Source organism: Lathamus discolor, chromosome 16 (genome assembly GCF_037157495.1).
Source record: "Lathamus discolor isolate bLatDis1 chromosome 16, bLatDis1.hap1, whole genome shotgun sequence".
Lineage (NCBI taxonomy): Eukaryota > Metazoa > Chordata > Aves > Psittaciformes > Psittacidae > Lathamus > Lathamus discolor.
In genome coordinates, this window is record NC_088899.1 from 3,570,583 (window position 1) to 3,591,529 (window position 20,947).

The 20,947-nt window shown below is 48.8% G+C and overlaps 2 protein-coding genes across 10 annotated transcripts; one reads left to right on the forward strand and one right to left on the reverse strand.

Moving 5' to 3' along the window:
* Positions 1 to 1,402: 1,402 nt before the first annotated feature.
* On the reverse strand, positions 1,403 to 13,512 carry DRAXIN (dorsal inhibitory axon guidance protein). Of its 5 annotated transcripts, none has more exons than XM_065696425.1 (7): positions 13,017 to 13,512; positions 7,307 to 7,785; positions 5,768 to 5,955; positions 5,141 to 5,252; positions 4,710 to 4,799; positions 4,374 to 4,463; positions 1,403 to 2,364 (listed from the first exon to the last, which is right to left on the reverse strand). In XM_065696425.1, the coding sequence occupies exons 2-7, from the start codon at positions 7,761 to 7,763 to the stop codon at positions 2,252 to 2,254; spliced, it is 1,050 nt and encodes a 349-aa protein (XP_065552497.1). In that variant the 5' UTR covers positions 7,764 to 7,785; positions 13,017 to 13,512; the 3' UTR covers positions 1,403 to 2,251. The 5 variants fall into 5 exon arrangements, with proteins under 5 accessions (XP_065552497.1, XP_065552498.1, XP_065552496.1 ...); XM_065696426.1 differs by lacking the exon at positions 13,017 to 13,512 and adding an exon at positions 10,437 to 10,459; XM_065696424.1 differs by lacking the exon at positions 13,017 to 13,512 and adding an exon at positions 10,232 to 10,402.
* Positions 13,513 to 13,624: 112 nt separating this feature from the next.
* Positions 13,625 to 20,849, forward strand: MAD2L2 (mitotic arrest deficient 2 like 2). 5 transcript variants are annotated; one of them, XR_010616388.1, is made up of 10 exons: positions 15,022 to 15,137; positions 15,510 to 15,561; positions 15,783 to 15,901; positions 16,448 to 16,519; positions 17,461 to 17,561; positions 17,686 to 17,780; positions 17,892 to 17,965; positions 19,984 to 20,076; positions 20,362 to 20,606; positions 20,707 to 20,849. XR_010616388.1 is itself a non-coding variant. In XM_065696802.1 (9 exons), exons 2-9 carry the CDS (start codon positions 15,522 to 15,524, stop codon positions 20,401 to 20,403), a joined length of 636 nt encoding a protein of 211 aa, XP_065552874.1. In that variant the 5' UTR covers positions 13,625 to 13,683; positions 15,510 to 15,521; the 3' UTR covers positions 20,404 to 20,849. The 5 variants fall into 5 exon arrangements, 4 of the variants coding, with proteins under 4 accessions (XP_065552874.1, XP_065552875.1, XP_065552876.1 ...); XM_065696802.1 differs by lacking the exon at positions 15,022 to 15,137 and adding an exon at positions 13,625 to 13,683 and having other exon boundaries at positions 20,362 to 20,849; XM_065696803.1 differs by lacking the exon at positions 15,022 to 15,137 and adding an exon at positions 13,681 to 13,703 and having other exon boundaries at positions 20,362 to 20,849.
* The last annotated feature ends 98 nt before the right edge of the window (positions 20,850 to 20,947 follow it).

Consider the following 20,947-nt stretch of genomic DNA (forward strand, 5'->3'; position numbering starts at 1 on the left):
TAATGGTGTGACTTGATTTATAAGAACAACTCAATTTTCACTGACCATACACATTGAACTAATCCCACCAATTAAGAAGAACATGTTCTTTGTATTCAGAATAAAAGATAAAACAGGAAGAGCTGAAGAAGCAAGTCTCCTTTTGGAGTCTAAAAGCTCTGGCTTAAAATTTAGATTTACTGTTTAGACCTGCTTCTATTTCACATCATTTGCAACACAGGCTTGCCCAAAACACTGCCTAGGATCCTACACAGATTTTGTATGCAGGGCATCATCAAGGATAGAGGTCCCTGCAAAATTTCCTGCTTTCTTTCAATTGCACTGTTCCAACCAGATCTCGCTGCTGTATGGAAAGCAGTGTGGCATCAGAACGGCTTTGATAATGCTGTGCATGTGGTTCCCATCAGTGTCACACACACCATTGAAAGCTCTGCAATTGACTGTGATCAATTAAAGCCTTTTTCCCTTTATGCTTCCACTGACAATAGCACTGGCAGCACCACCCACTATTCTGCATCTGAGCTGAGGGAGAGGCTGCTTTTCTCTCTCTGGGTTAACAAATTGTATTATGGCACAGAGCTTGAGCCAAATTACCTGCCTTTATTCCTGCCTTTTGGGCTAAAACTGTAAGCAGAAATCTAACCAGCTACGTCCAACCCAGTGGTAGGTTTTGCCTTAACACTCCTTTACAAATTCCTCCTGTAGTGTCCCTTCTAGCACTGCAGGTGTATGTGGGTCAGAACTAATATTGTATTCATAGCATAGCTCTGTAGTCAGATTGGGCACTCATCATGTTAGAGGCATAAACTATTATGCTAGCAGCATTTGAGTGAGTACACAATGTGGAGTGACACTACAACAGAAACAGGAGCACAAAATGGAGATTTGCCTACCTAAAGGGAACACAGGGCAGTTCAGGGAAACCTCATAATTCTGACCACAGCACCAGGATTAATATTTCTGTTGCTATAAAAAGTGCTGTACATCTCCAGATTCATGAATATAAAAGGCTTCAGAACTGTCTTTTACCAGAAACCAGGCTGCTGGGGTATTAGCAGTAAGAAAGAACATCTTTACTAACAGTACTCCTGTTTAACACAGGTAGCCTATGCTGCTTCAATATATCACTGAAATCAATATTTAAGCAGTAATATAAAGAGTTCTAAATGTCTGGATGGCTACACCGGGCAGAAACAGACTGTTGGCTGCAGTTTGAGTGAGAATACAGGGAAGATTGGATCCCCAGTTTGGGTAGAGAAATATTTCTACCAAGTGGCTCTGTGTGAGCTGAAGTCCTCACTGTTACCTGCTGGCCAGCTCCCTCATAGGCCTTTCTGGCTCCTGCCACATGCTTAGGTGCAGTCAAAGAAGCAGAAGAGTTGCACGAAAGATATCTATCATATCTTTATTTACATATCATGGGAACACACATGCAACATATCACAGGATTTACTACAATGGAACAGCCTGTCCCTATCTCCTGTTACCAAAAAACTTTATTTCTGGCTCACTAGGAAAACTATCACTTCCCTAGAAAGCTCCTAAAAATAATTCTTAAAAATAACAGACTTGGCAGGGTAATTAAATGAGTGAGAGCTGCAGGCTGGGATGTCCTGCCACATCCTTGCAGAAACCAGGTGGTTCTCTGGAAGCTCGGAAAGGAGAAGGACCGGATGCTCGTAAAGAAAACAGGTAGTGTGTAACAGGTAAGGAATACCTGTCTGTGGCAGTGAACAAGGGAGAGAGCATGAGCTCTGTCAGAGGGGCCCCTCTCACCTTCCTGATGACCTGTTTCCTACCTTTGATTCCACCTGGATGCCACAAGCTTCCTAGCCTCAGGAACCTCTGATCCTGAAGGTTACTCTACCTTTCTTCTCAAGTAATAGTTAAGGGGCAAAGTTTAAGCTTGTATCCCATTTGACCTGAAGGGTGGGTCATATCTTGCCTCTGTTGAGGATCTTACTACCAGTAGTAGAATGGTAGTCATGATCACCTCTTACTAACCAGGAGAGGGAGACCCAGCTCAATGGCAGGAATGTGCTGAGGGAAAGGAGGTGGAATGCAGTCCTCGTACAGAAAAGCCCGAGGCCACTCAATTTACAATGAACACTGGCTTAAGTTTAGTTGGAACGTGGCATGTTCCAAGCCTGCAGCTTCAGTCATTTGCTTGACTTTTCTCCTCTAATTCCCATTGCTAGGTATAAACAGCTTGACCCCAGCTCCTGACCATCCAAGCAGGAATCCCACCCTCCTAAACATTAATGAATGATCCCTGCTCTCCGTTGGCTGACTCGGGCTCCACACAGCGCCCTTTCCTCCGGGTCACTCTTCGGTTCCGGTGGAATTTGGCATAACAGCGTAGCCCTATGGAAAAGACACGTGTAAGTGAGCAGGAGGGACCAGGGCTCACTACAGCAATAACATCAGACAGTTAGCTTTTGGCCTCAGTTCATGACAGAGCCTGCTGCAAGTGGGGACAGTCCCAAGGCTGGGATGCCTGGGCTGTGTCAAATGAGATGGAAGAGAAATACCTCACATGGACAGGGCATATTGCCTTCTGGGCCCTGCTATTCTGCTTGGCTCACTGCTGTGGTTTGGGATTCACTGGCTCGGGCAGAAGCTTTCACTGCCTTCTTGAAATGCCAATGAATTATCCTGATTGTTTCCAGTGATTTTATGGAAGTCCTGCTTGGTTTCCCCCTATTACTTCCCATTACTGTCTAAGTGAGGTCTCCGCTGGGAAATTACTAGAGACTTCATGTGCAGCAGCAATGGCAAGGCAGCTCCCCTTGCTATTTATTTTCCTGAAGCTTCAGGAGAGGAAGGAAGACACTTAGAAGCATTATTACTGGGAGGTCTGATCCAAAGCTCACTCTCCTTCAGTTTCTGTTTTGGACGCTTGAAGTGCAGGATCTGATGGAAGCTATCTGATATAGCATTGATGAACACTAAGGTGGCAAAAAAGGCATTTTAGTCATAAGAAACATGAGTAGTTATTCTCCCATGGAGAGTGGGAAGGCAATGGGAGCCTCTGCTCAGGGTAACTCATCAATTTCTGGCACTGATGGATTTATCTTTTGGTGTCTATTGCCTGACTTTGCTACACCAGAATGAGCAGCTACTTGGGCCAGACAGGGTGCAGGCTTTGTGTAAATAATTCTTATGAAATGCAATTCAACAGATTTTCAATAGATTTTCAGTTTGGTCACTGGGGTTGGCAGGAGGCGATTTGGTCATCCTAGAAACTGCAGCTCTTTTTCCTTCCAGAGCAGACAGCAGCAGCAACAGTGCCAGCACCCCCCGAGTGGGGAAGACTGAGGATTTATAGCTTTTATAATGAGACAGCCCATAAACTGTCCTTGAGTACTTGTACACAGGAGACCCAGCCAATGTCACAGGTCACTGAGCAGCCTTTTGGAGTGCATGTCCCTGGGCTACTCTGTGACCCACTACTTTAAAGTTGGGTTTCTGCCCCTCATTACCAATCCCCCCAGGGCAGTCAGGCCTCCCAGAAGGAGAGCACACAAGATCAGAACTCTGCTCTTATCTTAAGAATCTTGTCTGTCTTACGTGGACACTATATCTCTGGGGATCTTTTTAATGCTACAGAGGATGCACATTTGGCATCAACTTACAACTAGCTTAAGTATAAAGCAGGGCCAGGGGCAGCCCTCATTAGGCTTGCAGAAACACTTTTCTATGCTAATCTATCAGAACATCATCTCTGATGAGGACCTTCAAGTGTTACATCACACACTGAAGGTGAAGACTGTCATCTAACATTGCAACTCCAGGAAAGCACTCTGCTTACCTGGGTAATAAGTAGATGACTGACCTGGTCAGAGTCACTAAGTACCTAACACAGGTCACAAAGCTTGGTAATCAGAGTTTTGTTCTAGCCTGGACCTGATCCTGAACACGTTCAGACTAGTAGAGTGCCTTTCAACATCTTCATAATGCAACTGTCTATAAAGGGCTGTGGATCCTTCAGAAATAGGTTTAAGAAACAAAAGTCTGTGTCCTGTACACACCTACTAAATTGCTACAAGTTCAGTTTAAATTAACTCAGGAAAGCTGAGGCATAAGGTCATGCAAAACAAGGATAGTAGCCTGCTTTTGTAACCTGTGATAATTGAAAGCATCATTGAAGTATTAATATATTGTGGCTTCTTCTGTTAGGGTTATAGATATTGGGATTTTTGTTCTCAAGAAAGAAAACAAGATGTCTTAGTGGTCACATTGTTAATCAGTGGCAGGGAAAGGCTAAAAGCAGCAGAGCTTGGCTTCTATTTTCATGTACAAATCACTATTCTGAGTCACCGCAGCCAACTATGAAGCCAGCTGGAAGGGGGAGAGCAAAGAGCTGAGCTTACCTTCGGTGCACATACAGTCATCATAACACTTGTTGTTAAGGCCTCGATTGTGTGGTTTGCAGAGGTGCTCACGCAAGTCACAGCAAGAGCCTGGAACACAGAAACAAGGCTCAGCATAGCTCATTTATCCCCCTTCCCTTGTAGGGCTATTCACCCCCGTGACAGCTCAATGGTACAGGCATTATCTGTCTCCACAACACACTTAGAGAGCCTCTGCTCTTCCCTTTGCATACTGCTTCCTACCAGTATTAGAAATCAGGATGTTGTATTAGAACCTGGGCTAGGTTTCAGACAATCTCATGTTTGGAGGAATGACTCCATAAAGCTGATTCTGACCTGGGAAGCAGTCAAGGTGGTGATCACAGGGCTCTCCTTCAGCCATCACTGTTTCATTTCCACTGGTGGGGCTCTTACTACGGCGTTTTTCTGTGGAAAACAAACAGATCCCAACAGAAAATCTCATGCTGGTGTTTTCATTTTGGAGACTATATTGTTCCAGGGAAAAACAGCCTCAAACTTGCAGAGTTTGAACTCTAAACCTTCATCTCCTCCCTATTTCTCAACCCTCCATCTATCATTCTTCCTCTGCCCTCAAACTATGCATCCAAAATGAGAAACATGCTGAAACTGAGTACAAAACAATCAGCATTATGCTTTTTCTCTTTCCCCACCACTACGATCTCACATCCTTCATCACAGCTGTGAACACTAATAAGGGATGAGCCTTACAGAAGGACCTTGTGAAAGAGGACAGGGAGGTTTAGCACCTTTCTTTTTAGCAGATGGCCACATTTCTGGTTTGAGATCCTCGTAATCTGTCCAGTCAAAGAGTGTCATATCTAGGGTGGGCATCACATCCCCATCTTGCCTGAGGCGGGCCTGCAAACCACAAGAAACCAAACAGACAACAGATTACACTTGTGTAGTGACCCTGAAGTCTCTGCAAATTGCCCTGATGCTTTTAGACATTAAGAAGACTTTATAGTTCCCTCCTCTCCATCCCTATTTTGTCCATTGGGAATTCTTGTCATCTTATTTTCAAAAGGGAAGAGCTTTCCTGTGTTGCAGCTGCAGCCAAGAGGGAAGTTTCCACTATGTGAGGACAAAAAGCAAGCAAGGAACATTAGAACATACTGCCTGTCCAGCCAAGTGCTCCTACTGCTTCTCTGGTACTTAAAACTGAAAGATAAGGGAGAAGTAGGGCAAGGAAGAGGAGCAATGAAAGGAACGGTTTGTGAAGAAGAGGTGTTTCGATGTTTCCAAGACAGAAAGCTGCTTTTGAGCCAGGGCTTTGGTGTCAAGCAAGCATTGACCTCTAACTGGAAACAAAAAGGAAACTGGACCTGATCTGCAGGAGATATGTCTGTATCAGAGGTACAGTGCTGGCTCTTTACCTGTGACCGTGGTGATGTGGCTGGAAGAACAGGAGGCTCTTCTGTGGAAACAGCTAGTTCCAGTGCAGTGCTGAGAAGCATGGTGGGAGTCAGACTTGAAGCTTCCTCTGCCTGCAGGTGTTGAAACTGTTCCTCAAAGCTCTCAGGTTTCTTGTACAGGGAGCTTGGCCCAGCATCAGGAGTCTTCCCTGCAGAAGGTATAGGAGCATTAGCTTTCTCATCCCTTTTCTCTCTTGAGTGCCATAGATTCTAGTCAAAGGAATTCAGATTTCTTCATCAGTTTTCCACCACCCTGAACTCCTGTTCAGACCAGTGTAAAACAGTCTCATGTGCTATTAGATCAGGTCCAGAATATATGCATCATAATTTTTACACTCTTAAGTCGTACATAATGGTCTAGTGAGAGGTGTCCCTGCCTATGGTATGGGGGTTGGAACTAGATGATCTTCAGGCCCTTTCCAATCCAAACCATTCTTTGATTCTGTAATCATACCGTCGTGAAGATACATCTATCTCATGCTCAAGAAGCAAGGAATTTCTTCTTCTGGTCTCAAGAACACAAAATGTACCTGATTAACTATTTTAAAACCAATGGATTAAGCTGCTGCAAATGCATGTGAACACATTCTTATTTGATTTTAGTAGTGGGTTAGCTCAAGTGAGGACCTGCCTAACTTGAAACAAGAATATCTTCACAGCCTAACCCCTACTTTTACAAAGTATTACTTTAAATATAACCCTTAAATTAAACCAAAGAAACAAGGCCTGTCTTGTAGTCTGCAAATGGTGTTTTAAACCAGCTTTGTTGCATACTCTTCTATATTGCTTAACATGAGTTGTTTAGTCAGTCCCCTGAGAAAACAACAGAGCTGTTCTTACTGATGCAGGGAGGAGTGATAGCTGGAACTCAGGAATACTGACACCCAGCTCAACAGATAGTAGATTGACACAAATCTCCTGCTTTAATGGAACTAAAGATGTACCACACCATGCCACAGAGCCACACACCCACAACCGGACCTGCAAAGGAAACCAGTCCCAGTCAAACACAGCAACATTTTGAAGCAATTAGGGCAATTTCAGCTCTGCAAAATTAGCATTTTTTGTAGTTCAACATAAATATAGCAGAATACAAGCTTCGATGAGAAGAAATTGATCTTCAAGCAGAGTAATGGTTTGTATTATTTCTAGTTCTGGTCATGCTTCGAAGACAGCGGTTGAGCATGGCTCGGACATGTTTGTTCATAAATTGGACCATTTGCTAACAAACCAAAGCAGGCCACCCCAAAACAACCCCTCAAGTCCTTGGAACATTCAGAGCTCCCCTTTAAGGCAAACCAGGTCATTTCCACAGCATTGAGGCCAGCAGTAAAAACCTCTGGTTCTGGAGCTCCCCTTTTTTCTTGTGCCTCTTTTGTTTGGCAGATTTCTTCCCAGAGCAGGCACTCATCCCACACCCTCCACACACCCATGTGGCTGAACCACAGCTGCATCCTCTTGCCCTCACACAGTGACCCAACAGCCCTGGAACTCAAATACCTCGGTGGTGTTTCAGCCTGTCCCTGCGGCTGTGGCGCCGATGTTCTCGGTTCTGCTTCTTTCCTCTCTCAGACCCAGGGGACTGGTTCTCCCTCTCAGGGTATGGGAGCTCAAACCCCAGGAACACATCCTTGTTCTGTTTCAGGGCTGCCGGCTGTCCCTCTGCCAGCAGCTCTTCCGCAGCTGGAGCTCCACTGCCCATTCTGAGAGCCTCTTCCCCATCTGGCTGTCCTTTAGAAGGCATGGCATGGACCCTCTCCTTCTTGGCCAAACCATGCTTGTGGTGGTGGCCACTTCTGGGCTGCTGCAGCCACGTGTCTTGGTTTTGAAGGTGGTTGTTGTTCTCTGGGACATTTTTGAGCTTCGTGTCAGGGTCCACGGAGACTGCAAGGCTGATGTCAGAAAGAACCAGCATGCACAGGAAAAGGAAAGGAGAGAAGCTGGAAGAAATTGCCATAATCCTGGGCGCTCTGCCTCTCCTGCAATTAAAACCAATAAAGTAAGCAACCTCTAGGGACTGTAAAGGCAAACAAGATTCAGACCTAAGACACTTAGATGAAAACAATTACGGTGTTCAAAGCTAGAAGTGAGTTCTTCCCTCCTCGGTTACCTCCTCTCCCAGCCCTGGTTACAGCAGCTGAGACACACGTGCAGGGCCTGCAGCCCTGAAGGGTCCCAGTTTCATGTGCAAATGAGGGCCATCAATCAGCAGGACACTTCCCTTTGATTCCTCAGCGGCCCCCCTACCCTCCCATTCACAGCCTACCATATGAGGGGCTGGGACTGGCTCCTGTGGACCACAGCTCCAGCACAGCACCAGCTGCCCGGCCAGGGTTGTTCCTGCCAGGTTGGCGTGCCAGGCTTGGCTGGCACTAGCCCCTCCTCACTGCTGGTGTCCTTGCAATGAAGATGTCAAGATGAACAGAACTGGAAGCAGATGGCAGCCTCGAAGGACCAGCGACAGCCCTGAGCAGCTCAGGATAGAGACACATGTACATGAACACACATAACTGCTTCAGGGTGGCTGAAGCCGGTCAAAGGGAAGAAAAAGCACTGGAGATTTGTGCTGATGCCTCACAGAGAAACAAATCTGCTGTCAGCAGAGCAGGAGCTGCTGGCCTGAAGATCAAGGGGCAGGGAGGCAGACTGAGCTTGTCCCACTTTCCCTCCTTGACCCTGCACTGGTCACTTCACCTCACCCCACCAAGATGAGCCTGTCACTGGGAGGGTAATGTAAATCCAAGGAACACTGAGGCCGAGTTCCTCAGCACAGTGGCTGCAGTCTGTTCTCATTCATTCTGCTCCACTGGAATATTTGTGAGGATCTTCCTTCATCCCTGTGTTTATGCCATCAAACGTGGCTTTGGGACACTGCAGATTAGATTGCTCTAATCCAGTTATTCTCCACCATCCTTTCCCACAAAAAGGGGAAAAGCATTTTCAGCATTTCCAGTGCAGCCTTTCACTTTGCAGCAGCTTTCTCAGATTGTCCCTCTCCATCTGGGCAGCTTAAAGCCAGTTTCCTGCGACTGTCAGAAAACCAAACCTATGCTTACATTTGAGGAAGTCTATCACAGTTACAGCCACAGCTCTTCACTCAGCCTCCTCCCCATCTTTCCTGCACCCCAGCATCCAGTTGCACTGGATTTCCATCTGCCTGTTCACCAGCTGAACCACTTTGCTCCATAGTTACAATGGCTTGTGTTTCTCTGCTGCTCGACCAGCAATGGTCACCTCTGAAGGACAGTAGGTAACATTCTTTGAGGCCAACCTCAGTGTGTTTTTGTGGAGCTGGCAGGAGACACCCGAACACTTGGCTCTTCCTTTCCTCTTTTCTTTCAACCTGAGACAGATGTGGAGGGTTTTGAGTCAGTGAAACCTCTGCCATCAGAGCAGCCCCAGCCTCCTAGAGCACCTGGGGATCTTAGAGGGAGATGCCTTCATCCTCTTAACTGAATACTATGAATAGTATTTTATTGGCAGCTACTTGGGACAAAGGAAAACCAGACTGACAGCTAAATCTATTAACAAAGCACTTGAAGTCCTACTCCAGAACCAACAGGACAAATAGCAACGCAGCAAAACCCAAGCTCTGCATCCACAGTCTTTGTTTTGTCCTAGGTTTTTCTCTTTGAGAACCAGAGCAAACCAACTGGATCAAGGCATCACTCAGAACAACTCAAAGGTCTAGAAACAGCATCTTACCTTTTCATCTGTAGGCAAAATGCTAAGAGTGCAAGTGCAAAGAGAATACAAGGTGAGCGTCTCCCATCTCCCTCACACAGATATGGCCCCTTTGATGGTGAACCTGACAGGCACATTAGCTGCAGATTCTGGCTTTCAACAGGAGCCAGAAAGCAGCTAAATGCTTCAGGGCAGTTAAACAGAAAGTCTGCTTCAAAGTGCAGGGGGTATTTATTTAAGCTGCCCAGCTGTTCTGTTGGCATGACACAGGATGAAAGTGGAGCTCGAGCACAGGGTTGCCTCATCTCAGCACTGGCTGAGAGGGCAGGATAACACACTGTGCTGCGGTGTCTCTGGGAATCACACATTAATAATGCAGCTAAACACCTCTGCTGCACTGGGCTCAGGGAGAGCTGAGCTGCCTGTCAGACCAAAACGGTGCGTGGAAAAGTTTTGGTACCTTAGGTTACTGCAACACTGCTGTGCTAGGGACACAGCCTGCTCTTAACCGCTTGTTTCCATGCTCTGATCTGTCTTTAACGTAAGAAACCTCTTCCAACCTCCTTCATTTTCCTTACCCTACAGAAGTAAAATTCACGCTTCCAAAACACAGCTCGATAACACAACAACATCCCTAGTTCTTCTCTGTGCTCAGGTCCCTCAATGTCTGAGCAACAAAGTAAACCCCACCTTCAACTCTGTGAGGACCACGGTCCACAAAAGACAGTGCTAGCCCCAGACCTGCTCATGTGGATGGCAGAGATGTTCTCACACTGCTGATGCACCTCTTCTTAAAGGGTAAATTCTGCCCTGAGACATATGCCAGACAGAAAGAGGCCTAAAATATGCCTTTCTTAAATTGCTTTATACCAAATACACACAAGTGTAGAATCCATCCTCTTCTTAGGGTTCATATATTAATAAAGGATATAGGGAAGTACTTTACCAACTTAAACTGCCCTTATAGCTCTTCACAACACCAGACCTACATCCTCCTTGCTCCACCCAATGCCTTGCACTTCCTTTCTACACCCTCAGGATTACAACCACCTGCCTCCCGAGGTAGCAAAGCTGCTACTACTAAGGAGAAAATGTGTATGGCAAAGATAAGGCCTCAGAGCTACCCAGGGTGCAGGCTCAGGGCTGATGAGTGAGTTGCAGTGCTGTCTCTCAGCCATGATTTTGATCCATTTTGGGTTAGTACTGGATGGTCACAATCCTGTAAGGGAAATAAGGGGCGGTTTTTGCATCTTGGGTAATCTTCCCTGTGGGGAGTCTCTTTCTCTCCTGTATAATTGCCATTACTCTGCTCTTTGCTTGTAATGCACACAAACTCAGGCATTTTTTCCCTGTATGAATACACTTATGTCACTTGCATTTTGAAATAGGCTCTGAAACTGCCCCTGCTGTAATTGTTTCGCGTTCAACAAAGCAGGAACATCAGCTCAGCTACGTTCATTCACATATCTCACTTAAACCATGATACCAGACAGTTCTAGCTTTAACTTTTCACGTTCATGTCACAGCCAAGAGGCACAAAACTCTTGGACTGAGAAATAGAGGATATCAAGACCCTTTGTCACCCCAGACCACAAATGGTGCAGTTTGAATGCTCAAGGGCTGAACCAAGCTAAACCCAAGCACATACGCTGGGACAGATTTCTCTTTGGCTCTGATAAGCTCAGACTTTGGCAGATTTCCTGGACTCCAGACAAGCCCAAGCTGCAGCAATAGACACAGTGCATGTGCATCTACATGGGTGCTGTATGTATGTGCATGTGTGGCAGGGATGCTAGACAATAAACCCAGCTTTGTGTGCCAGGCTCCCTGTAAATAAGAAGCCACAGGGTGATGGATGGGCTTGGGAAGGCCTGGAGCAGAACGGACGGGGAAGGCTCTGGTAGCTGACATGCAGAGAGCTGGCTGAAGCCAGGAGGATGGCATTGTGCAGATAAATGAGATTTCACTTCCCTGCTGGGTCTCTTTCCATCTGTTTTTCTGTTTCTGAAGGCAAATGCTGGGAAGCTTCATAAACAATCTGCCAAGAGACCTTCCCATTTCAAAGGACGCTCTCCCAGCTTTCTACCACCCCCAAAAGCACACAGGTAATCTTATATGCACCCTTTTCTTTCCCTGCCCAGAGCAAAAGTAACAACACTTTTCTTCTCTCCAACGTTTCTGAGTCCCCTGCTCACCGATTCGGGTCCCTCTTTGGAGCCGCCCTTTCTTAGGTTTCCCGTATCCATCATCACCTTTCCTCCCTACCTCGCCGTTCATATTTGTCTGACTCCACAGATTCCTTGTCCTCTGTGACTGTGTTTGATGCGAGAAGGACAGAGCAGCTCAGCAAGTCACACTGTACAGGAGGGGAAGAGGGGCACATGAATGAATATGCAGTACCCTCTGCTCTGCTTCCCTCTGGGACTTCCAGAAGTGGCTGACACAGCCATCATAGGCGTCCTGCTATCAAACAGAGTCTACGCTGCCCAATAATGAGATTAAAATAGCAATGAGGCTGAGATTAGCATCCAAGATATAGTCACTTGCTGTCAGCACAGCAGAGAGGACTCTCCAGTTTAATGCACAATGCCGAGTGACAAATGAGACACAATCAATAGCAGAGGTCGTTGCTCACCCGGCTGGAAAGCACCCGCCGGTGTGACAGGGAGAACAGGGGCACATTGAGCCCGATCCTCACTGCTGGGAGAAGTGGATGTGTCCCGCCTGGCACAACAGCCAGGCTGTGCTTTGCCCCTTTTTCCTCGCATGTCATTCTCCCTTTGAATCAAAAGGTGTGGGATTAATGCCTCCTGCAAGGGAGAGGAGCTGGGGATACAACCCCCTTTCCGTTAAGCCTTTGGTGGACGGGAAGACTTCAGGTGTGAATTGGATAAATGTCACTTAAATCCCACAAGATGAATTACCGGCTGCAATAAGGCATTAACTGATGCCAGATTGATTTAATTCAGAGACGAGATCTCACTTTTATCAGCCGAGAACAACCCGCGGGTACTCAGGGGCTCGGTGCTCGGGCAAACACAATGACTGGGTGGGAAAAGCTCAGCTACTTTCAGAGCCGGGCCGTACCCCTGCGGTGCCGCTGCCTCTGGCCGCGGTGATTGCGCGGCCGGGGAAGGGGGGACCCATCTCGGGGCTGGGGGGGGCTTGCAGGAGCCCCTGGATTAGCAGGGACTTGGGGCGCTGGGACTCCCTCCCCGCACACCCCTGCAAGGTGCGCGGCGCTGCACACCGGGACCGGCTCCCGGCGCGGGTGACAATGGACAGGGCCGGCTGAAGGCACCGCGCACCGGCGCTGTCCGAGCTCGGGACTCGGCTCCGCGACCGGGGGCACCGCGCTGGGGGTGCCCGTTACCCCCCCCCAGCCTTTGTCTCCTCCGGGGAGCACGGAAAGTGGGAAAGTGCCCCCCGCTCCGCGCAGTCCGTGCGGGAGCAAAGGGAGGTCAGATCGGGGCAGTCACCCCCGGGCTGGCAGCTGGGTGAGCGCGGAGCGGGCAGCGCTGCCTACCTGTGCGCGGCTCCTCGGTGCGGGTTGAGCCCGGCGGGCAGGCGGGGCAGGACAGCGGCGGTGCGAGGGGAGGCAGCTCTGGCGGGGGGCAGCGGGTGCTCAAACCCGAACGCAGGAGGAGGAGGAAGAAGAAGAGGAGGAGGAGACAGGGGGAAGGCAGTGGGGGAATGCGGAGAGGAGCCGGGGCCGCCGGGAATCCCGAGGGATTGGGGTGCATGGTGCGGGGGAGGTGGGGCTGGGAGGGGCGCGGGGGGCCGCAGGGGGCGGGTGGTGCGGGGTGCCCGGTGCGGGATGCTCCTGCGGGGCTGGAGGCAGGAACAGCCCCTGCCCCAGGCGGGGAGCGGGGCGGACAAAGGACGGAGACAAAGGCGGGGCGGCCCCGAGGCAGGGTCCCCGCTGCCCGCAGGCGCTGCCCCGTGCTACGATAGCGGGGCTGGAAACGGGGCTGCGGCACCGGCGTCCCCCCGCTCCCCGCACCGGGTCCCTGCGCAGCGGAGGCAGCTCCGGTGCCGGGGGGGCGAAGCGGCCGGGAGCCGCCTGGGGGCGCTGGAGGAGCCTCGGCGCCCGACCCACCGCGGCACGCTCCTCCCGCCGCCAGGGGGCGCTGGGCCGCACGCCGTCCTAACGTCACATGGGCGCGCCGCCGTGAGGGAGCGACCGGGTGGCGGTGAGGGGCCGCGGCCGCCGGTCGGGTCGGGTCGGGTCGGGTCGGGTCGGGTCGGGTCGGGTCGGTCCCGTCCCCGGGGGGCTGGGGGGGCTCCGCGGGGCCCGCTCGGGACGGGAGCGGCGCTCACGCCCGGCAGCGCAGCCCCGGCGCGTCCTCCCGCCCGCCCGTTGGGGCGGCCGCTGTGCGGGGCACCGGGGGAGGCCTGTGCAGGCGGTGCGGGCCGCGCTCACGGGTAGGAAGGCGGTGGGTTACGCGCTGCGTGGTGCCCCTGCCCGCTTGGCTTTGTGCGAGGTCCCCTCTGTAAGGGATCGCTGCCTTCCGAAGGCACCACGAAGGAGGGGCCGGCTTTTCCCTGGTGCCTCCTTCCTGCTTCCCCCGTAGCATCCGGCCGGCGCTCCGTTACACCGGGAGGGTGGGACGTGTTCCTCTGACCTCGCACCTTTAGGGCAGTGGGTTCGCGTGGCTGGATGAAAGCTGGTACCTGCAGCGTTGCTCCGGGCAGTCACTGCGGGTCCTTGAGCTGAGGGAGTATCGGATGTGTGACTGAAGGGTGGATCTTGGGGTGCTGGGGTCTGTTTAAGAAAGGCTGATGTTAAGATGAAGATGCGAACCTAAACCTCTAAAAACACGGATTCTTTGTGCTATTCTGATAGAGATCATGTGTACACAGTTGAGAGTCGCTGTGGCTGAGGTGCTAGAGAGATGCTCGAGTATCTTTATTGTAGCAGATCACCAAGATTCCAGGAATTCTCTGTATATAATGGTCAGATTCTGATTTAAACCAGAGGAGTAGGTGCCTGTTGTGTGAAGGTTGAAGCAGTTCTTTGTAGGTCTGCAAAACAGGGGTTGTTGCAGCTGAAACAACTTGAAAATCAGTGGCTCGACATCTGATTGCAATGGCTGTGCCTTACCAGGGGGCTATGAGAGACACCTGTGCTGCTGGAGCACAGTTTATGAACACTGGTGCTGCAGTTAGAGCTTGCATGGGAGACACAATAGAAATCATTGAAATAATAGAAAAAGAAATAGAAATTTATGTGCTGCTTAAAATGTGTAAGGTGCAGACTCCGCTGCATAGGGAAAGCTGTTGGGAAGTTGAACCCCAGCGTCTGCTGTTTGATTGTTGGCACAATAATGTCCCTTTGTAATTGTCACGAATGTCAGGCTCCCCAGGGCAGTGGTCACAGCACCAAAGCTAACAGAGGTCAAGGGATGTCTGGGCAATGCTCTTAGTCATATGGTGTAGTTTCAGGTACTCCTGTGAGGAGCAGGGAGGTGAAGTCTATGATCTTTATGGGTCCTTACATGCTTGACATATTCCATGATTCCATGTGCCAGATTCCATGTTAACTGAATTGTGGAGCTGTGTGGGGTTTGGTTTCCTTGGGACTGGAGAGTGACAGACACTGAAGCAGTTGGTAGTGGACGGCGCAGGAGTACCCATGTTGTGTCAGGTCAGTGAGGGTGCAGATCCAAGCTGAACAAGCAGTGTTCTGTGGTGGTGGTGTTAGCGTAAACCCATAGGAGTGATGTGGAATTGGGATAGGATAGAGAGGTTAGCAAAGGGTGTGTTCTGGTATGAGAACACTTGTGTGGCTTTAGAACCAAGTGATTGCTTGAACTTTGTGTCTTAGGAATCGTGAATTGTCCAATCCTGGCCAAATGCATCAAAAAGGGAGACAGCAAAAGCCTGGGAGCTGGCAGATTGTGTTCTTTAGTCTGTTGACTGAGCTCAGCAGCACCAGGGCAGGGGATGGCTCCAGGAGCTGACTCTGTTAATAACACAGGAGCCAGAGGATAAACGTTGTTTCTGTGGTTACTTCCAGGTTCTGGGCAGGATGACCACTCTCACACGGCAGGACCTTAACTTTGGGCAAGGTAATGTGCTAAGCTGCCATCTGGTATGTTTGCAAAGCTGCTTCTTGGCACTTCAGCTTGTGGGAGGGTTGCTCTATCCCAAAACTTCCTGCAGCTCAGGGCAAACAGGTGAAATTAGTACAGGGAAAGTATATATACTTCCCCTGAGTATGTCCCCATGAGTCTATAGTATTGCTGTGCATGTTTGCCCCCCTCCTACGTCAGCAGTTTTTGTTTTCCAGTTGTTGCAGACGTGCTATCAGAGTTCCTGGAAGTGGCTGTTCACCTTATCTTGTACGTCAGAGAAGTTTATCCTATTGGGATCTTTCAGAAGAGGAAAAAATACAACGTACCTGTCCAGGTAGGAGTGTTTCCTGGAAGCTGGCAGCCACATGGATGAACAAGCCAAATAGCGAGTATCAGGCACCACTCACCAGAACGCAGTAAATCACTTCCAGGGCTTGTTTTCATGCGTAAACTCATGTTTGAAGAGAACTTAGTTCCTGTCAAAAGGCAGAACAGCTGAGGATAGAGCAGTACCTGTGAAACAAGGACACCATGGGCAGCAGCAGTAGGAGAAGGCTTCCCAGCTACGTGCAGTAAGGCAACATGGCAGCATGCTTCCTAGGAAGCGGTGATGGTTGGGATATACTATTCCCAACATGTTGCTGTGGGTATATATTTCCACTATGCTACAGCTGTGTGGGTACAGTGATCTGCCTCAGCTAACTAACCTTCCATGAAAGAAGGTGATGGTTTGAATTACTGGTTGGAATTGGCAACTTAGTGGTGAAAAAAGCTATTTGAAGCCTGACTCAGGGACTCAAGTGCTTTATAACACACTGGTTGGTGCTTCTGCTTAAACCTTTCCCTTTAGCATTGTGCTGATTCACTGTGTTTGCTGCAGATGTCCTGCCACCCGGAGCTGAACCAGTACATCCAGGACACCCTGCACTGTGTAAAGCCCCTGCTTGAGAAGGTAAGGTCATAGCAGGGACCTGGGCAAAAGTACTGCCTGGGGTCTTGGTAGAGAGTAAGAGACCACAAATGGCATTTTCACTGCAAAATTCATTTACAAGTTTACCATATCCAATGTACTGGCTGATAAAGCTACTACCAACAAAAACATCCATCATGTTCCCTTGCAGTTAAAGCCCTGCCTTGCTGCTGATCATTGGCCTTGTGTCTGATACCTGCAGATGAGGATACACATCTCTGTGTTTCCAGTTACATCATTCTATGTGTTAATGTGCTGCTTATGAATACATTGAAGTTTAAGCACCTATTTGGCAGGATAGTTTGAATGCTCTCCTGTAAGACAGCAAGCAAAGGTAGGTTTGAACTCTAGCCTTTGTAAGAGAGAGGTGTGACCATATAAAACATTCCAGGATATAGGATGCTGGCAGATCCTGTGTTCTCTGCTCTCTACAGACACATTTAGAGAATGGAAATAGTATAAAGCTGCTGTATTTGGCCAGCGGTCTAAGCATATCTGAGCTTCCTCATCCTTGTCCGTTCCTGAGGGATGCAATGAGATGGCTGTACATTTCCTCCTTTGTTCCAAAACAGTACCTAGAGAAAAGTACTATTTGGTGCATCTCATAGCATCACAGAAGCAAGTAGGTTGGAAAAGACCTTTAAGATTAAGTCCAACCTTTACGCTAGAACTGCCAAGTCCACCATATCTCTAGGCTTTAGTGATAAGCTGTCAATCAGTTTAACATCTAGCAAGTAATGCCTTTGCAAAAGCCTTTTTTTCGCATCAGGAAGAATAGTCTGGCAATGCTGAAGCTCTGATAACTGCTAGTGCTGTGAGCCACAACAAATAAGCATACTCCCACTTTGTCAGAAGCATGTGAAGCACAGCGGGGGCAGAAGACAGCTCGTTTTGAAGAGGTTTTTCTATCTTTGTTCCTGCAGAACGATGTAGAGAAAGTGGTAGTTGTAATCCTGGATAAAGAGCACCACCCTGTGGAGAGATTCGTCTTCGAGATCACGCAGCCACCTCTTCTTTCCATTAGGTAAAGCTCCCCTTGCTGCTTGCCCAGGGCATCCACACCAGCCTCTTCTGCAGGGGTGGGCTGGAGGCAGCCCCAGGCCCCAGCCCTTTGCTGCATGCGCTAACGGCTTCTCTCTCCTCACCAGTTCAGAGTCCCTGCTCTCCCATGTGGAGCAGTTACTGCGTGCCTTCATCCTGAAGATCAGCGTGTGCGATGCTGTGCTTGACAACAATCCCCCAGGTAAACATTCCCTACAGCCCACAGCAGGGCCTTGCCTGGCTTGAGACACGTGGTGGTGTCCGATCCTCTGTTGGTTGTCCCCTGATTGGGATCTTCCCCTGCCTCTTGCAGGTTGCACCTTCACAGTTCTGGTTCACACGCGGGAGGCTGCCACACGGAACATGGAGAAGATCCAGGTGATAAAGGTGAGCGATACCTTCAGCTGCTTGACTGCGAGCAAGCTGCAGAGCCAAGACTGGGAATGAGTGTTGCCATCTCGGAGGTTAAGGCTGTTTTGAACACGTACGTTAGCTTCACGTGATGCTCTTCACCGCTTGGCTTTGAATGAGTCAAAATGGTTTACAAGGCTGAGCACATTCAGCAGCCACTAGCACAGACAGTAGCTGCTTCAGTGCCTGGATTAGATCAGAACAATACTTCCTGCATAATGCCTGCTCAGTCACTTACAAGTACTGACCTACTGTACATTTAATCAAACAACAAAGCAAGCTCTCATCCCACATCCACTGTGTGTGGATGGCTGATTCTTTACAAACAGCAAGAAACCCTAAATATTCAAATAACTAATGGGGTTTGGGTGCACAAATACATTTTATCTTGCAGGAAAGTGCGTGCACTTCACTTTTTAAAGCAAATATATATATATATATTTAAGAATCCTTGCTTAAGTACAGGGAAACGCTTTTCTCAAGCCCAGTTATTCTGGGTGTCTGAAGGCACAATAAATAAAGCTAACAAAGTGGTTTCAAAATGGAAATGTGCTCTGCACTGCTCAGTAATGGAAACTGGTAATATAGTAGTCCAGCCTTTAAACTTGCAAGGCAGGATAGAAATCTGGGCCCTGAGCATTGCAGAGTTGCAATGAAATGCTGGTGCAGTGACTAGAACATGCTGGCTCAGGGCAGCTAAGAGTGTATCTGTCTTTTACAGAAGCGAGAGATCACCTTTAGAGTAAGTTAACATTAGAGTTTGATCTGTAACTGAAGAGCATAACGCTGAGTCTGGCACAAAACGAATGATTTAGGGTCGCTTAAAGAATGACCAGTGGTAGCAAGAGTAGTTTTAATACGAATTTATAAACGTGCAACTTAACAGAATTCAATGGCAACATTGACTCCATTACTCACTACATGGATGGAGCATGCAGAGGAAAACAGAGGTAAAAATAAAGCTACAAAATGATTGGTGCAGGTACTGAAGGCACAAAGGGTGAGGGGAGCTCTCCCATTGAATACTGAGGTTCAGAACAGACCCCCCTTGCTTTCTGAACTGCTGGAGGCTAGGTGCAGTTAGGTCTAGTCTTAGTCTCAGTCCTGGTCAGCAGTTGAGATCTAAAGGGTGTCCGAAGTGTTCTCAGTTCACCACAGGTGTGATTTTTACATGCTTTTACCTGCCAGCAGCCTGCAGTTTTAAGGTGAGTCAACAGAATCTACTGCACTGCATCATAATACACTACACAGTAATGCACACGCACAGACACACAAAGAATCCAAAGGTACCTGTTAAAAATTCCCATTGAGTTCAGTGGAATGTTCACACCAAATGTCTTGGAGGGTTGAGCCTCAAGGAGCAGGGGGATTTCAGCCAGGTCCTGTCATCAGCTTCAGTGATGGTCTTCCAGCTACCACACACCTGAGAGTTTGTGAGCTCTGGGGTGTCCCGCTCAGAGGGAGATGCTGGTCACAGCGCCTGCAGTCCAGGAGAGCTCAAAGGGCCTCACTTGGCACCACTCTTTAGGGTGTCACTAGATGCTGGCATGTTGTCATCAGTAATTCCCATTCTGGCCACAACCTGACTCAGTATAGAAATGATTCAGAACTCCAGTAACAATAGTCCTGTGCCACCCGGGCATCAGGGGATGACTGATTACCCCTGCTCTTGCTTCCCTCCTTCACCATGCAGGAGTTCCTGGTATGGGCCAGGGACTCTTCACCACTCAGCTCACTACCCAAAGGCCAAGGCGCAATAGAAATTCCTTAGGTTGTGGAACAGCCCAGAGGATATGGAGGAGATGCACCCCTGCAGTCTCAGGGCCAGGTGTGCAACTGTTAAGTTTTGCTGATAGGAAAGGTTTGAGTTACCTGTTTCTTTGCTCAACCACCGGATTTCTCAGTCACTCGATGCTTATCCAGTGCTGAGGAAGAGCCCTCACCTGAACCCCATCCAGCCCCTGCAAATAAAGCACTTTGTGTTCTGCCCCTAGGATTTCCCCTGGATCCTGGCTGATGAACAGGATGTGCACATGCATGACCCCCGGCTTATTCCCCTGAAAACCATGACATCTGACATACTAAAGGTGAGCGGAGTGTTCTGGCCCAGGAGGTGTCTGTAACCCAATGTGGGTCCAAGCTTTGTCTACTCTGATGCCAGCTTTGCAGCTTTCTAAAGAGTAAGTTTGAACCCTGCTGAGCAGTTTAGTCTGGCACATGCCTGTGCCAGTAATAAAACAGGGCAAGACTCCTCATGATAAAACAAACCTTGTTATGGGGAAAGGAACAAACTCTTCCTATTTAACCTGTTGCTCTTTCCCCATTCACCTACCTGCATATCAAATGACCTGGTGCTGGTTTCTGTCCTCCAGATGCAGCTCTATGTAGAAGAGCGAGCCCACAAAGGCACTTGATTTCCAGTCTTGCCTTCAAGCCTCATCTGATCTTCCAGTGGATGAAGATATCTCACAAACCATCCCTTGCTAACTGTCTCTTCAGCTGGCCTTCTGGGTGAATGTAGAGCAGCTGCTGCCTCTCTATTTCAAGTGCTCTTACCCCTGTATATAGAACTGACTTGGAATGTGGAGCCAGAGCCTGTTCCCATGTACACTCATGTGTGAGTATAGGTTTTGTTCCAGTGAATCCCTGGGGGCAGGACATAGGTGACTGCAGTGTGCAGTCAGTGCTTTGTACAGCTCCAGTTCTCACCTCAATAGGGCATCTCCATTGCACATCGATAGCGATATACAGCGATCCACTACAGCAACGGACTCATGTCAAGGGTGAGTGAGGCCTTATGTAGTGTCTGTCCACTGTGACTGCCCCAAGTAGTCTTCAATAAATACTAGGTTTTACCTGAGTTCTGTCCAAACCAGCCTCCCCCTGTGAGCAAGGATTTTTTTGTATGGAGCTTTGTATTTATGTGGAGCTTTTCCGTGTCTTTTCTGGAGTGTGTGG

Excerpts from the sequence above, each read along its gene's own strand:
- MAD2L2 (XM_065696801.1), top strand. Across the intron at positions 15,562-15,782 it reads GGACCTTAACTTTGGGCAAG|TTGTTGCAGACGTGCTATCA; the intron begins GTAATGTGCTAA and ends TTTGTTTTCCAG. Across the intron at positions 17,966-19,983 it reads AGAAGATCCAGGTGATAAAG|GATTTCCCCTGGATCCTGGC; the intron begins GTGAGCGATACC and ends TTCTGCCCCTAG.
- DRAXIN (XM_065696424.1), bottom strand. Across the intron at positions 5,956-7,306 it reads CAGGCTGAAACACCACCGAG|GGAAGACTCCTGATGCTGGG; the intron begins GTATTTGAGTTC and ends TACCTTCTGCAG. Across the intron at positions 2,365-4,373 it reads TGACTGTATGTGCACCGAAG|GGCTACGCTGTTATGCCAAA; the intron begins GTAAGCTCAGCT and ends TCTTTTCCATAG.